The sequence below is a fragment of the Polypterus senegalus genome, chromosome 2 (assembly GCF_016835505.1).
Source record: "Polypterus senegalus isolate Bchr_013 chromosome 2, ASM1683550v1, whole genome shotgun sequence".
Classification (NCBI taxonomy): domain Eukaryota; kingdom Metazoa; phylum Chordata; class Cladistia; order Polypteriformes; family Polypteridae; genus Polypterus; species Polypterus senegalus.
Window position 1 is genome coordinate 55,352,225 of NC_053155.1, and position 15,741 is coordinate 55,367,965.

A 15,741-nucleotide genomic window follows, 5' to 3' on the forward strand; every position below is an offset into this window, starting at 1 on the left:
GGCCAGTAAAAGGAGTTAAGGTTATTGGAAGGACAAGCACTCAGCTAGTGGAAGGAAGAGAGGCATGAGGGAGACAGAGATGATAAAATGAAAATAAAAGGTCAAGGTAGAGTTCTAAGAGTTTGGTACAATACAAAGTTGCAGACAAGTCACCCCAGAGATAGTCAGAGATACCAAACTATATGAAGAAATCCCAGAGTGGCTTCAATTGTTTGTTGTGTTTATTCTTTTACTTTGTTTTTTGATTTTCTCCCTATGTATCCCTTCCCATTGTCTATTTCCAAATAAATTTTCTTTTGGTCATTGGGCATTATTCTGAGTTTGAGGACTGGACAGCTCCAGAACACCACGTCTTGTTTACAAAATGTTAATGAAATAGATTGATATAAGAAATGTTTTATTTATTAGTAATTAGTAATGTTTCCAATTCTACTAAAGTTAACTTTATAATTTTAATGTGTAATAATGTGTTAACAGCTACGCTGACCTGAATTACCTATTTTTGTTTAGGCTGCAGATGACAAAGCCAAAGCAAAATCTGTAGATCCAGCTAAAGATAAAGCCCGCGGTAAATCGGCTGGAAAACCTGACAAAGGAAAGAAGAGTTCAGAGCCACCAGTAGCTAAAAAGGATACGAAACTGAAAAGAAGAGGGGAGGTTGATGAAATCAGCCAATTTATAGGTGAGGCCGTCAAGAAATACTTCTGTTTGACTTGTGGTCTGTGGTGTTTCACAGAATCCCTTCATTTATTTATTTTTCTAGGTGAATTTTAACCACAGAATGTTACAAAATTCAGCACATCATTCAGGAATAGGCATTGCATTTTATTCTTTCTATCAGCTCCTTGTTTAGCAAAAATAATATATATATTTATATATTTTAAAATGTATATCTGGAGTGGGATTGTTTAAAATAATGAATAAGCCCTGTTGAAAATGGTAATTGAATTACACTTCCTCTAAATACTTAAAGCGTTTAGTTAAAATACAAATGTTATCTGTTTTAAGTTATTTAAGGTTATATATCATCCCTACTTTAAATGATTTTCATAAAATTAAAAGTGTTTTTATTACTAGTATCACACAGATCCTCTGATTTTTAGCTTACACAAGAGAAGACTAAAGGAAACTTCCATTAAATAATTATTGATTTGTATCGTATTTTGTTTGGCCAAAAAAAAAAAATACACCCTCTATCCTAATGTTAATTCCCTTTTCCACTGTATAATCTATTCATTTTATGAATCTACTTTTTCCATTACAGTTACACCAAACTGGATGGGACTCCAAAGCACTAACTAACTCATTCACAATGGGTCTATTTAGGGTCACCAATTAAACTATCACATAACTTCTCTGTGAATGTGAGAGGGAAACTGGAGTTCCCAGGGAAAACACCACAGAGACATTAAGAGAACATACAAACTCTGCAAAGGCCATGACTGGACCTGAAGTTGATATCATGACTTTATATACGCCTAAAATCCAGCACTGAACTTCCCAATCACATATACTATGTCATGAGGTAATTTCATTGTGTAAAATATAAACATTTATTTAAAAAGTAGGTGCCTTGAAAAAGTATTCAGTTCTCATTAGTTATCACATGGATTAAGGTTTTCAATGCTTTACAATGGGCAGCACGGTGGCACAGTGGTAGCGCTGCTGCCTCGCAGTTAGGAGACCTGGGTTCGCTTCCCGCGTCTTCCGTGTGTGGAGTTCGCATGTTCTCTGTGTGTCTGCATGGGTTTCCTCCGGGTGCTCCGGTTTTCTTCCACAGTCCAAAGACATACAGGTTAGGTGCACTGGCGATCCGAAATTGTCCCTAGTGTGTGTGTGCCCTGCGGTGGGGTTTGTTCCCGCCTTGCACACTGTGTTGGCTGGGATTGGCTCAAGCAGACCCCCGTGACCCTGTGTTAGGATATGGTGGGTTGGATGATGGATGGATGCTTTACATTTGCAGACTTTTATCTGTGATTTGATATAACTAATAAAAATAATTAATCTACCTCACACAGTATATTGTTGAATAAATCTGGCATCTGTTAAGAGTCAGTAGTTTGCCTACCTTTGCAAACTGTGATATTTGTATAATTAGATTTACATTATTTCTCTATGTATTATTATTACTATTATTATTAAAATTTACTTATAATTTCTATATAGTATTAGTAGGGAGCATGTTGAGGAGACCCTGGTAAGGTGGAGATATACCCTAGAGAGGAGAAGAATGAAGTAGGGCTGCATCAATTAGTTGACGTCATTGATGACGTTGACTACAAAAAAATTGTCAACAGAGATATTTTTATTGTCGACGCGTCATAAGCAGAACCTTCAACAGAGGCTCCAGTCACAAAGAACCACATTGGTTTTTGTAACTGCAATGCACTACATGAATGTCAGGGGGCAGTATCGTTTGTTATTGTTTGTCAAGACTACACACAGTCCTACCAACGAAGAAGAATGTATGAGGAGAAGAAGAATGTAGTGGAAAATAAACGTGGTTGCACTGGCGAGTTGGATAGAGGAGGGGGAAGGAGATGGAAAAAAATTGAGACAGAAACTTTCTAAAGTGTGGGAGCACTTCACCAAAAAAGAATTATTATTATCTGCATTGCAGATTATGCAAAGCGGAACTTCCTTTTCACAGCAGCACCTTCATGATGCATGAGCATCTGAAACAAAAGCATCCTGGAGATGTGATGCCGCTGTCTCTTTAATTTATTAGCCAGAATTTATGCTGACTCTGTTAGTTAGTTAGTTAGGGTCAGATCAGGAGGGGAGGGAGAACATGAACAAGACTGAGAAAATAAAAGTGATAAAGCTAACTTTTACAAGTATAAATTTACACCCAATCTATTCGTTTTCAAATAATATTGCATTAGTGCGATGATGTTTTCTGATTGGTACTATTCAGGTCATACAATGATTTCTTCAAAATGTCACATTTATTTGTCTCTTTATTTTTCTTTTCTCCCTGGTGCTGCGCACTGACACCAGAAGGCGTGAGCTTATTCAGTGCTAGCTGAGCACTCAGGTGGCCAGTTGCTTGTGCTATAACAAGCTTGACCTGGCAGCGATCAAAGCACATGTATATGCAAGGCATGTACGGGTCCACTGAGAAAAGAAGAGTGTTCATAGCTCACCTTGCAGAGGAACATTCTTTCCTGTGCATGTCCTGGAGTCCTGTGCAGACTGGGCAAGATCAGGGGAAAAAAAAGTGCGGTCACTGATTACAACCGCAAGAACGTACGCGAATGAATATGAATAATGTTGCATCCGTGCCACAATGTTTTCCAAAATGTACTATAAGGTCATAAAATGAATAATTCCAAATCTCATATATACCTATGTCTCTGTTTTTTTGTCAGTGTGGCTTTGACATCACAGGCCATAAGGTGCATACTAATTCAGCATAAGCAGGAACACTCAATAAAATTGAATAAAAAAATCAAGTGACGAGATACGAATAAGGCAGATTTGCCAGCATTTGTGTCTCAGCTTTCAGCTTTTATCCATCCAGATCAGAGAATTTCCAGTTCGATTGTCTCAAAACACCACTAACATATTCAGTTATTCCCAGTTTCAGATAAAAAGTAACAGCGTCATATCTCTGGGGTGTGGTAGTATGTATCGTGATCGTGACTGAGAGAATAAAAGTTAAAAAAAAATGGTAACTTTTACAAGTACTATACATTTACAGTGGCTGTTATAGACACAAATCAAATGTATGTGTTTATTGTATTATATTAACAGTAAGAGCAATTCACTACTCAAAACGGTAAATTTAAGAGGCAGTCAGGATTGAACCGGGGGACTCTTGTTTATAAGTCAGCAATTCCTACCACTGCACCATGGAAGCTATTGTATCGACCTTGAACCTTTTGTGAAAGTGTTTATTTGATCTTTGCACTTCAGGCTTTACACATTATATACATTAGTTTATGTTTACATATTTTGTCATTTATTACTAAAATATAAAAAACTTTTCAGTTTTAACAATGTATTTTTTGGTTAAGTTAAATACACTTTTTTGTTTAAAAACTACATGCACTTTAGTTTTTATTGTTTAATGTATTTCTTTTTTATTGTGATTGTCACACTAATATAAAAACATCTGATTATTTTCAAATTCATATGTTTCACTGGTTGTTCTTTTAATTTGATTATTATTAATTTTAATCGTGTTAATCCTGAGACATCTGGGTGACATTCACAGGTTGACAGACGTGAGCAGATGAGGTAAGGCATGCACTGGAGCCCAGAACAGGATGTGCAACCACAGGTTTCAGGCATCAAAATAGTCAGGCATGAAATAATCGTGACTAATTGAAAAATAAATTGAATGATTAGTCAACTACCAAAATAATCATTAATTTCAGCCCTAGAATGAAGTTCAGTAGGTCCAAGACAGAATACATGTGTGTGAATGAGGAGATCAGAGGAATGATGAAGATGCAGGGAGTAGAGTTGGTGAAGTTGGATGAGTTTAAATACTTGGGATCTACAGTACATAGTAACGGGGAGTATGGAAGAGAGGGTGGAGTGGGTGAAGAAGAGTGTCAGGAGTGATTTGCTACAGACAGCTATCAGTAAGAGTGAAAGAGAAGATCTACAAGACAGTAGTGAGACCAGCTACGTTATATGGGTGGAGACGGTGGCACTGACCAGAAAGTAGGAGACAGAGCTGGAGTTGTCAGAGTTAAAGATGTTAAGATTTGCATTGGGTGTGATGAGAATGGATATGATTAGAAATCAGTAGATTAGAGGGTCAGTTCAAGTTGGACGGTTTTGAGACAAAGCCAGATAAGTCAGATTGGTTTGGACATGTACAGAGGAGAGATGCTGGATATATTGGGAGAAGAATGTTAAAGACAGAGCTGTCAGACAAGAGGAAAAGAGGAAAGCCTAAGAGGAGGTGGTGAGTGTGACAGAGTAAGATGTAGAGGGCAGGAAGATATCGAACAAGATGATCTGGTCCTGGAACCCCTTAATGGAGCAGTTGAAAGAAGAAGAAAATGATTTACCTATTTCTCTGTCTGTATCAAGTTGCCTTGTTCCATACTGTGACTGTAGTTGCCAAGTCTGAACTTTTCTTTCATTTTAATTTTCTTGCCTCGTAGTCATTCTGGTGTGTGTTCAGACCGTTTGTTTGTTTTTTGTTTTTTTACCTACCTATTTATGTATCTATTTTTTTTAAAGAGCTTTTGTGAAAAGACAAATTTCCCCTGAGGACAAATAAAGTTCTATCTATTTGATTGATGAGAGATATTAATCATGAGGTTGACCTGCTGTGATTTCAGTAAGATTAAGATTAAAACAACTCCTCTGCCTCTACCTCCCTTCTTGGGCAAGTAGGGTAGACTAAGCATATACTGCTGAGAATCTGGACATGTATCACTCTTCCTGTGAATCACCATAGCAGCACCTATCTAATTTGAACAGTCTTGTCTTATCAGCTGACTTAAAACTGGTATTTAGTTTGCCAAAGATCCTTAGAAATCAGGCAGCAACCTTCTTTTGCAGAGATGGCTACTTCAGATTGTTTAGTAAAATGACTTTCAGTAACCTTAAATTGCTACATATGAGCACGGCTTTTCTGCCAGACCCTGCCTGACAACAACTTATAAGACAATACTAATTCACATTTTACTCACTACTGAATGCAGTTGTTATTTTGTATTTACAAAGAGGTCAAAGGAGTTAACAATGAAAAGCAACTATAAATAAACTTTTCTCTAAAATTAGATTATACATGTAGACTTAAATTTATGAAGTGGTATCAATATATGTCAATTGTTAATGTATTTGACAAAGCTAAACTGGGACTGGAAATTCTGTTTGTGATTTTTCTTGTCACTTTGTCAAGATAAATGTGTCCAAATATATATATGTGTGTATGTGTGTGTGTGTGTGTGTGTGTGTGTGTGTGCATGTGTCTTGTAGAGTTTGCTATTGAATCATCATCTAATCCAAAATAAGCCCAAGAGAGTCAAAGTTCTTCAAATTAAAGAATTTTAATAACAAAGCAATAATGACAATGGCGGAAGTCATACGTTGCATTGTCACGATGTAATTCCAAACACGGAATCAAAATTCAATTGCGATATTGAATAAAAGCAAAAAGAGATTGAATATATGGACATAGGTGATATGACAAAAATGTGCTGCGCGAAATGCAGATCACACAGAATAACAGCAGCTGCAATCCAGCAGGTGATCGAGCAAAGAGGAGGTAAAAAAAAAAAAACTATGTGTTTCCTATTGTATCACCATTTAAGAGGGGGTGTCGGAGGAGCGATTGCATCTCCTTGTGGTGCGTTCAGCCCAGCCCTCCTCTTCACAACACAACTACAGCAAAGCAGTTGGCGTGTAAAGCAGGCGGGGAAGCCCCCTAGTATACAAAAAAAAAATCCTGGTTTCCTCGCTGAACCTAGATTAAACACAGTTTGCATCCTTTACTCGCATCCTTTACTCTCTGGCATTGTGCCTAAAGCATTTTTTTTCACCACAATACAATAAATCATTCCTCTAACAAGTTAAACCCGACTCTATGAACCACCCAACTACAAGTTACTAATCTAATCACCAGAGCAGATTTTTTTTTTGTTTATTTCTCTAGTTTCTTCAATATCATCCCGCCATTCCTGTTAATAAATAAACTCAGATATGCATTTGGATGAGCCTATGGTGTCCTGGCTATTGGACTGTCCATGGGCCAGATTGCTGTTTGTGAGAGTCAAGGACTGTGTTGCTGATATGAATGCAAGCAACATTGGGAGTACCACAAGGAACAGTCCTGCCTCCTTTTCTCTTCACCCTGTACACCTCAGACTATTAATATAACACCAGGCCATGTCACTTGCAGAAATTCATAGATGATTCTGCACTTATGGGGTGTATTAATAAAGGGGATGAGGCAGAGAATAGGAGCCAAGTGGAGAACTTTGTTCCTTGGTGCAAACAGAATTGTCTGCATCTTAACATCAGCAAAACCGTGGAACTGGTTATTGCCTTTCAGTGTACCAAAGAGCCCCTATAACTCTGTGATGGCCAGAATAATTTTCTATTCTATAATGTGCTGGGCTGGTAATATCACTTCAAGAAAGGCTCACCAAATCAACAATCTAATTAAAAGTGCAAGCTCAGTTACCGAATGTAATCTAGAACCCCTGGAGGTAGTAGAAAAGAACACAATTAAAACAAAAATGAGTGCCATTATGAACAATGTTACACAACCACACTCTGGCACACTTATGACTTTCAGTCAACGAATCATGTAGCAGAAGTGTGTCAAAAAATGCTGCTGGGGCTCCTTTATACCAATGGCTATACATCTGCATAATGCCTCATGATGACTGTGATAGCCAAGTCAGAAGTTTTCTTTCTTTTTAATATTCTTGCTTTTTGGTCATTCTGGAGTATGTTCAGATCTTTAAAAGCCAAATTTCCCCTTGGGGACAAATAAAGTTTGTTCTATCTATCTATCTATCTATCTATCTATCTATCTATCTATCTATCTATCTATCTATCTATCTATCTATCTATCTATCTATCTATCTATCTATCTATCTATTAGTTTTTCATTTTTCCTCCATTATTGTAGGTGTATTATTAAATATATCAAAGTCTTTCACAGGCAAATAAAGTTTGATGATCAGAGTATGATTAATTACAAGACAGAAACAAAAAAATCATAACTCTCTCAAAACAACACTCCAGCAAGAAAACAAAAACACAACTGAATTATGTGACCCAGAATTCTGTATTTGCACATCATGAACAGCAAAATCTTTCAGAATAATGCTTAAAAAATAACAATGAATACCAACCATAACAGCAATTGTCAGGCCGACACCTGTTATACTGAGGAACTTTTAAACACCTTTGCCTATCAGCCAATACTGTATAGTGGCCCAATGTCATGATGGCTCAAATACACATTGAAAGTTATATAACAATCTGCATTATAGCTGGACTCTTGCTCTGAATACTATAAAATCATCTGCGACATTAGCCTTGATTAAAACTATTTCCACAGTTTTTAAGAATGTGTTTTAAGTACACATATTAAGTCTGTAATCTGTCTTCTTTAAAGCACTGGAATTACATATAACCTGTGCTAAAATTAAATGAGACCTATGGCACAGAAAATCTGGTGAATGCAGCTATGAGATGAGAAATCATTATTCTAATTGAAAGTCATTTATCTGTTAGATAATACTCTAAATGTGCAATGCTAATATGTCACATGTTATTCGTTCTATATAATCTCAGTCTTTTTAAAGTAGACCGGGTCTGCATGCTGTCCTTTTAATGCAGCATAATCCAGTCAATCATCACTTTAACACCATCCCCTGGTTTAATGACCCAACATATCAAACTTTAAAGATGTTCTAGCAGGTTAACAAGCAGGAAATGAGAATAATTCGATCTTATGTGGATGACTTGATAAGTGTATGCCAGAGGGTGATTATGAAGATGCTGGAAATCATCTCAGCTGATGACATACCCAACATCACATGCAGGTTGGAACAGCAGAGTGCTTTGATTGGAAATACCATCTGAAGAAAAGGTCATGTGCATACCTTAGGGAGCTTCTTCCTTAATCAAGCCCCTTGAAAGTGAAAGAGCACATTGCTTCTCCTATTTAACTATGCAGATATCTTGGTGCACATGTGAACTCCTCTTTAGGGATTGGTAAAACTTACCACCTTTTCTCCCTTAGCTGCTAGTCTGTCTGCACGAAAGTCAGTTTCAAAACATAGCTCTTTTTCTTTTCTTCAGCCTTTTGTAATAACTCTTATAAATCTTGGGAAAGTGAAGTCAAAAATTTCTTTCTTTACTATTTACATTAGCAGAAGAAATTTGAGATAAAAAAACACAACATACGATTCCATCTTTTATTTTTGGGTGTGAGTATAACAGACTTATTTCATGTTGAATTCATTTTGCACACAAGAAAGCAATTTAAAAGTATAGTGTTGAGTTTACCTTTGAATCTAATAGGTCTTATACCTACTGTTATAAGAAAAATTTCCATGAAAGAAAAGTAAGCATTTGAAATACATGGAGAAATAGAAAACTATCACACTGAAATTGCATTATTAAATAATTGCCTACAGAGTTTAATGGCTTGTTTTATTTTATTTTAATAAGAAGATGTTTTGTGATTAAATGCTATAGCACTTTTGGTCGACCTGTCATTTTTATTTGCTATGTATTCATAACAAGGCCCTTTTTCCTTTTATTTAGATGATGAACCAGATGATGGACCTCAACATTATATACTAATTGTAGGCTTTCACCATCCCCAACTTATGGTTGTTCTTGCGGAACTAGGCATTTACGTTTCAAATGTCATTCAGATTGGGTCAGAGAACTATGAAATTTTGTTGAAAAAAGAAGAAACTGCTACTCAGACAGATCCTCCATTGGCACCTGAAGGTATGTGAGTCTTTCTGACTACTTAGGTCAAGGGTGTCCAACTGTGATCCTGGAGGGCTACATTTTCATTCTATCCCTTTCTTAATTAGTGGGTGTTTTTTTCCTGCTAATTTGCTTGCCTTAATTTTAATTTACTGACCATTTTAGATTTAGGCCCCTTAATAGTTTATTTTTTCCTTCATTACCAGCCAAACAATAATGGGGTACAAAACAGTGTCCATCATACATTATCTGAAAATAAAGAAAGATGATGGAAGGTCTTAGTGATGTCTTCAAGGGTGCACAAAACATTTTGACAATGGTCTTAGAAAAAAGTAAAATCGATAGTAGCACTAACAAATCATTAAATGAAATAACTGATTGAATTAACAAAAGTAATTAGTTTTTAATTTAGAGACTACGTGGAGTAGAATTGATTGGTGTTTGAGGATCTGGATCTGACCTTGCTGATCATCTGTTGGCTCACTTCACATCTCATTTTTGTTTGGCTGTCATTTAAGGAAAATATAAGCAATTCAGAGGACTGAATATTGAAAAATTAAATTCAAATGAAGGGAAATGAAGTAATTTAACAGCAGAATTTGGTCACTGATTAAATAAGGAAACTTTGCAGCCATGGTAGCCCTCCAGAATCTGAGTTGGACACCTTTGACCGAGAGAAACCTCCTGATTGCAAAAAGTATGGTTGTCTTTTCAAACTCGTTCCTAAACGAAAATTCAAAAATTTTCAGTTTGTTGCCAATCATGTTTATAAACTTTACAAATATGAAGAGCAGAAAATTGTGAAGCAAACTGTCACTTCTCACATCATATCAAGCTGTTATGAAAATTAGATTTTCAGGTTAAAATAGTAAATATTATTGTGTAGCAAAGTTTATCTCTGCTGCCTCCCACTCCTAGAAGAATCGGTTGAATCCTGGTCAATGTCCACATGTTATGCCCAAGTGGGTGTCATTATTTTCTGTATTTGCTCTTTTTTCTTGGTTCCCAAACCCAAAGATGTGCATGTTAGGTTAATTACTGACAGTAAATTGTACTGATGGGAAAGAGTGTTAATGTTTCTGCCCTGCAGTGGACTGGCTTTCCTGGGGAAATAGTATCAGAGATGAGAGAAAATACAGATTAAAAGCAAACACATTTAATACAATATACATGAGTTAAAAACAAGTAAGATAAATAAATATATTTAGTTCCAAGGTTAAGCAGTTCACTTCCCACCTATCATATATTATATAGTATGCTATACTATATTCTATTACATACATTGTTTTTCCTCAATAACATTTGAAAATATTCTGAATTTCTCCATTGCATTAATAGTCTACCTAATCTAATTTATTTTAAAGTAATCCCTGGAAAATGCACTATATACACTCTATCTACAGTATATACAGTGTAATATATATATATATATATATATATATATATATATATATGGATGGATGGATGGAGATATATATATATATATCTCCATCCATCCATCCATCCTCTTCTGCTTATCCAGAGTCGGGTCGTGGGGGCATCAGCTTAAGCAGAGAGGGCCAGACTTCCCTCTCCCCGGCCACTTCTTCCAGCTCTTCCGGGAGAATCCCAAGGCGTTCCCAGGCCAGCCGGGAGACATAGTCCCTCCAGCGTGTCCTGGGTCTTCCCCGGGGCCTCCTCCCGGTTGGGCGTGCCGAACACCTCACCAGGGAGGCGTCCAGGAGGCATCCTGATCAGATGCCCGAGCCACCTCATCTGACTCCTCTCGATGCGGAGGAGCAGCGGCTCTACTCTGAGCCCCTCCCGGATGACTGAGCTCCTCACCCTATCTTTAAGGGAAAGCCCAGACACCCGGCAGAGGAAACTCATTTCAGCCGCTTGTATTCGCGATCTCGTTCTTTCGGTCACTACCCATAGCTCATGACCATAGGTGAGGGTAGGAATGTAGATCGACTGGTAAACTGAGAGCTTTGCCATATGGCTCAGCTCTTTTTTCACCACAACAGACCGATGCAGAGCCCACATCACTGCGGATGCCACACCGATCTGCCTGTCGATCTCACGGTCCATTTTTCCCTCACTCCTGAACAAGACCCCGAGATACTTGAACTCCTCCACTTGGGGCAGGATCTCTCCCCCAACCCTGAGAGGGCACTCCACCCTTTTCCGGCTGAGGACCATGGTCTTGGATTTGGAGGTGCTGATTCCATCCCAGCTGCTTCACACTCAGCTGCGAACCGTTCCAGAGAGAGCTGAAGATCACGGCCTGATGAAGCAAACAGGAAAACATTATCTGCAAAAAGCAGTGACCCAATCCTGAGTCCACCAAATCGGACCCCTTCAACACCCTGGTTGCGCCTGGAAATTCTGTCCATAAAAGTTATGAACAGAATCAGTGACAAAGGGCAGCCCTGGCGGAGTCCAACTCTCACTGGAAACGGGCTCGACTTACTGCCAGCAATGCGGACCAAGCTCTGACACCGGTTGTACAGGGACCGAACAGCACTTATCAGAGTCCCCAGGCTCTGCTTCCTCATTGAAAGGCATATATATATATATATATATATATATATATATATATATATATATATATATATATATATATATACTGCTCAAAAGAATTAAAGGAACACTTTTAATCAGAGTATAGCATAAAGTCAATGAAACTTATGGGATATTAATCTGGTCAGTTAAGTAGCAGAGGGGTTGTTAATCAGTTTCAGCTGCTGTGGTGTTAATGAAATTAACAACAGATGCACTAGAGGGGCAACAATGAGATGACCCCAAAACAGGAATGGTTTAACAGGTGGAGGCCACTGACATTTTTCCCTCCTCATCTTTTCTGACTGTTTCTTCACTAGTTTTGCATTTGGCTACAGTCAGTGTCACTACTGGTAGCATGAGGCGATACCTGGACCCTACAGAGGTTGCACAGGTAGTCCAACTTCTCCAGGATGGCACATCAATACGTGTCATTGCCAGAAGGTTTGCTGTGTCTCCCTGCACAGTCTCAAGGGCATGGAGGAGATTCTAGGAGACAAGCAGTTACTCTAGGAGAGCTGGAGAGGGCCATAGAAGGTCCATAACCCATCAGCAGGACCAGTATCTGCTCCTTTGGGCAAGGAGGAACAGGATGAGCACTGCCAGAGCCCTACAAAATGACCTCCAGCAGGCCACTGGTGTGAATTTCTCTGACCAAACAATCAGAAACAGACTTCATGAGGGTTGCCTGAGGGCCCATATGTCTACTGTGCCCTGTGCTCACTGCACAGCACCGGGGAGCTCAATTGGCATTTGCCATAGAATACCAGAATTGGCAGGGCCACCACTGGCGTCCTGTGCTTTTCACAGATGAGAGCAGGTTCACCCTGAGTATATGTGAAAGACGTGAAAGGGTCAGGAGAAGCCGTGGAGAATATTATGCTGCCTGTAACATCGTTTAGCATGACTGGTTTGGTGGTGGGTCAGTGATGATCTTGGAGGCATATCCATGGAGCGACTCACAGACCTCTACAGGCTAGACAACGGCATCTTGACTGCCATTAGGTATCAGGATGAAATCCTTGGACCCATTGTCAGACCCTACGCTGGTGCAGTAGGTCCTGGTTTCCTCCTAATGCACGACAATGCCCGGCCTCATGTGGCAAGAGTATGCAGGCAGTACCTGGAGGATGAAGGAATTGAAACAATTGAATGGCCTTCACGATCCCCTGACTTAAACCCAATAGAACATCTGTAGGACATTATGTTTCGGTCCATTAGGCGCCGCCAGGTTGCTCCTCAGACTGTACAACAGCTCAGGGATGCCCTCATACAGATCTGGGAGGAAATGCCACAAGACACCATCCGTCGTCTCATTAGAAGCATGCCCCGACGTTGTCAAGCATGCATACAAGCCCGTGGGGCCACACAAGATACTGAAAAGCATTTTGAGTAGCAGAAATTAAGTTTTTGAAAAAATGGACTAGCCTGCCACATCTTCATTTCACTCTGATTTTAGGGTGTCTACACAGTTGAGCCCTCTGTAGGCAGAAAACTTTTATTTCCATTAAAAGACTTGGCATCCTTTTGTTCCTAAGACATTGCCCTGTAGTTATTTGTATAGATATCCAACTTCATATTGAGATCTGATGTATCTAATGTGTTTCTTTAAAGTGTTCCTTTAATTTTTGTGAGCAGTGTGTATATATATATATATATATATATATATATATATATATATATATATATACAGTGGAACCACGGTTAGCGAGCATAATTCGTTCCAGAATCGTGCTTATAGTCCAAAGCACTCATATATTAAAGCGAATTTCCCCATAAGAAATAATGGAAACTCAGATGATTCGTTTCACAACCCACAAATATTTATATAATAACAATTAATACAAAATACTTGTATAAAGTAAAAATACATAAAACAAAATAACCTGCACTTTACCTTTCAAAAGAATCGTGGCTGGTGTGACGGAGACGAGAGAGGAGCAGGAGGAGGGTTATTGTGTAGGATGTCTTTCACTACTCACGGAATCACTGCAGTCTGTTGGCTTCGCTAAAATTTTTTTCTTTTCGTGCGAATTTAACAAAGAAACTGTCCAATGATAGCTGCTTTTGCCTCCTTCTCAGGATTTCGCAGAAATGTGACATTGCATTGTCATTAAACAGATTAATCACTTGCACTGCTACCGCCTTATTCGTGTGGTGATTTTCTACAAAATTTTGCACTCTTTCCCACATTTTACACATCTCCCTGATCTCATTTGAAGTGAGGGATTCCTCCGTCTTTTTCTCCTCCTCCTCAGACAAGATGTCCTCTATAACCTCTTGCTGTTGCTCGCGATGCAGATACAGCAGTTCGTCTGTGATCAGTTCCTGGCCATGTTCCTCCACCAGCTCTTGAATTTTGTCCTCATTCACCTCCAGTCCCATGGTTTTCCCCAAGGACACAATTTCATCAACAACTGACGGCTCCTGTTCATGAGCAAACCCCTCAGAGTCATGTCCAAAAACGCAATCAGGCCACAGTTTTCTCCAAGCAGAATTGAGGGTTCTCTTGGTGATTCCATCCCAGGCTTTATCAATGATCTTGAGGCAGCTCACGATGTGGAAATGATTTATATATATATATATATATATATATATATATATATATATATATATATATATATATATATATATATATGCTACATTGATAGCAGACCTTCACTTCCATACATTATATATAATATATATATATAAATATATATATATATACAGTGGTGTGAAAAACTATTTGCCCCCTTCCTGATTTCTTATTCTTTTGCATGTTTGTCACACAAAATGTTTCTGATCATCAAACACATTTAACCATTAGTCAAATATAACACAAGTAAACACAAAATGCAGTTTTTAAATGATGGTTTTTATTATTTAGGGAGAAAAAAAAATCCAAACCTACATGGCCCTGTGTGAAAAAGTAATTGCCCCCTGAACCTAATAACTGGTTGGGCCACCCTAAGCAGCAATAACTGCAATCAAGCGTTTGCGATAACTTGCAATGAGTCTTTTACAGCGCTCTGGAGGAATTTTGGCCCGCTCATCTTTGCAGAATTGTTGTAATTCAGCTTTATTTGAGGGTTTTCTAGCATGAACCGCCTTTTTAAGGTCATGCCATAGCATCTCAATTGGATTCAGGTCAGGACTTTGACTAGGCCACTCCAAAGTCTTCATTTTGTTTTTCTTCAGCCATTCAGAGGTGGATTTGCTGGTGTGTTTTGGGTCATTGTCCTGTTGCAGCACCCAAGATCACTTTAGCTTGAGTTGACGAACAGATGGCCGGACATTCTCCTTCAGGATTTTTTGGTAGACAGTAGAATTCATGGTTCCATCTATCACAGCAAGCCTTCCAGGTCCTGAAGCAGCAAAACAACCCCAGACCATCACACTACCACCACCATATTTTACTGTTGGTATGATATTCTTTTTCTGAAATGCTGTGTTCCTTTTACGCCAGATGTAACGGGACATTTGCCTTCCAAAAAGGTATTTTCCCAAAAGTCTTGTCAATCATTGAGATGTTTCTTAGCAAAATTGAGACGAGCCCTAATGTTCTTTTTGCTTAACAGTGGTTTGCATCTTGGAAATCTGCCATGCAGGCCATTTTTGCCCAGTCTCTTTCTTATGGTGGAGTCGTGAACACTGACCTTAATTGAGGCAAGTGAGGCCTGCAGTTCTTTAGACGTTGTCCTGGGGTCTTTTGTGACCTCTCGGATGAGTCATCTCTGCGCTCTTGGGGTAATTTTGGTCAGCCTACCACTCCTGGGAAGGTTCACATCT

At 38.6% G+C, this 15,741-nt stretch overlaps 1 protein-coding gene across 1 annotated transcript in view; it reads left to right on the plus strand.

The window, feature by feature from the left end:
• Positions 1 to 15,741, plus strand: part of spag17 (sperm associated antigen 17) — a 164,571-nt gene that overhangs the window by 13,647 nt on the left and 135,183 nt on the right. The window contains exons 5-6 of the mRNA XM_039743723.1: positions 511 to 682; positions 9,256 to 9,447. Coding sequence (XP_039599657.1) covers positions 511 to 682; positions 9,256 to 9,447 — 364 coding nt within the window. The remainder of the gene's footprint in view (positions 1 to 510; positions 683 to 9,255; positions 9,448 to 15,741) is intronic.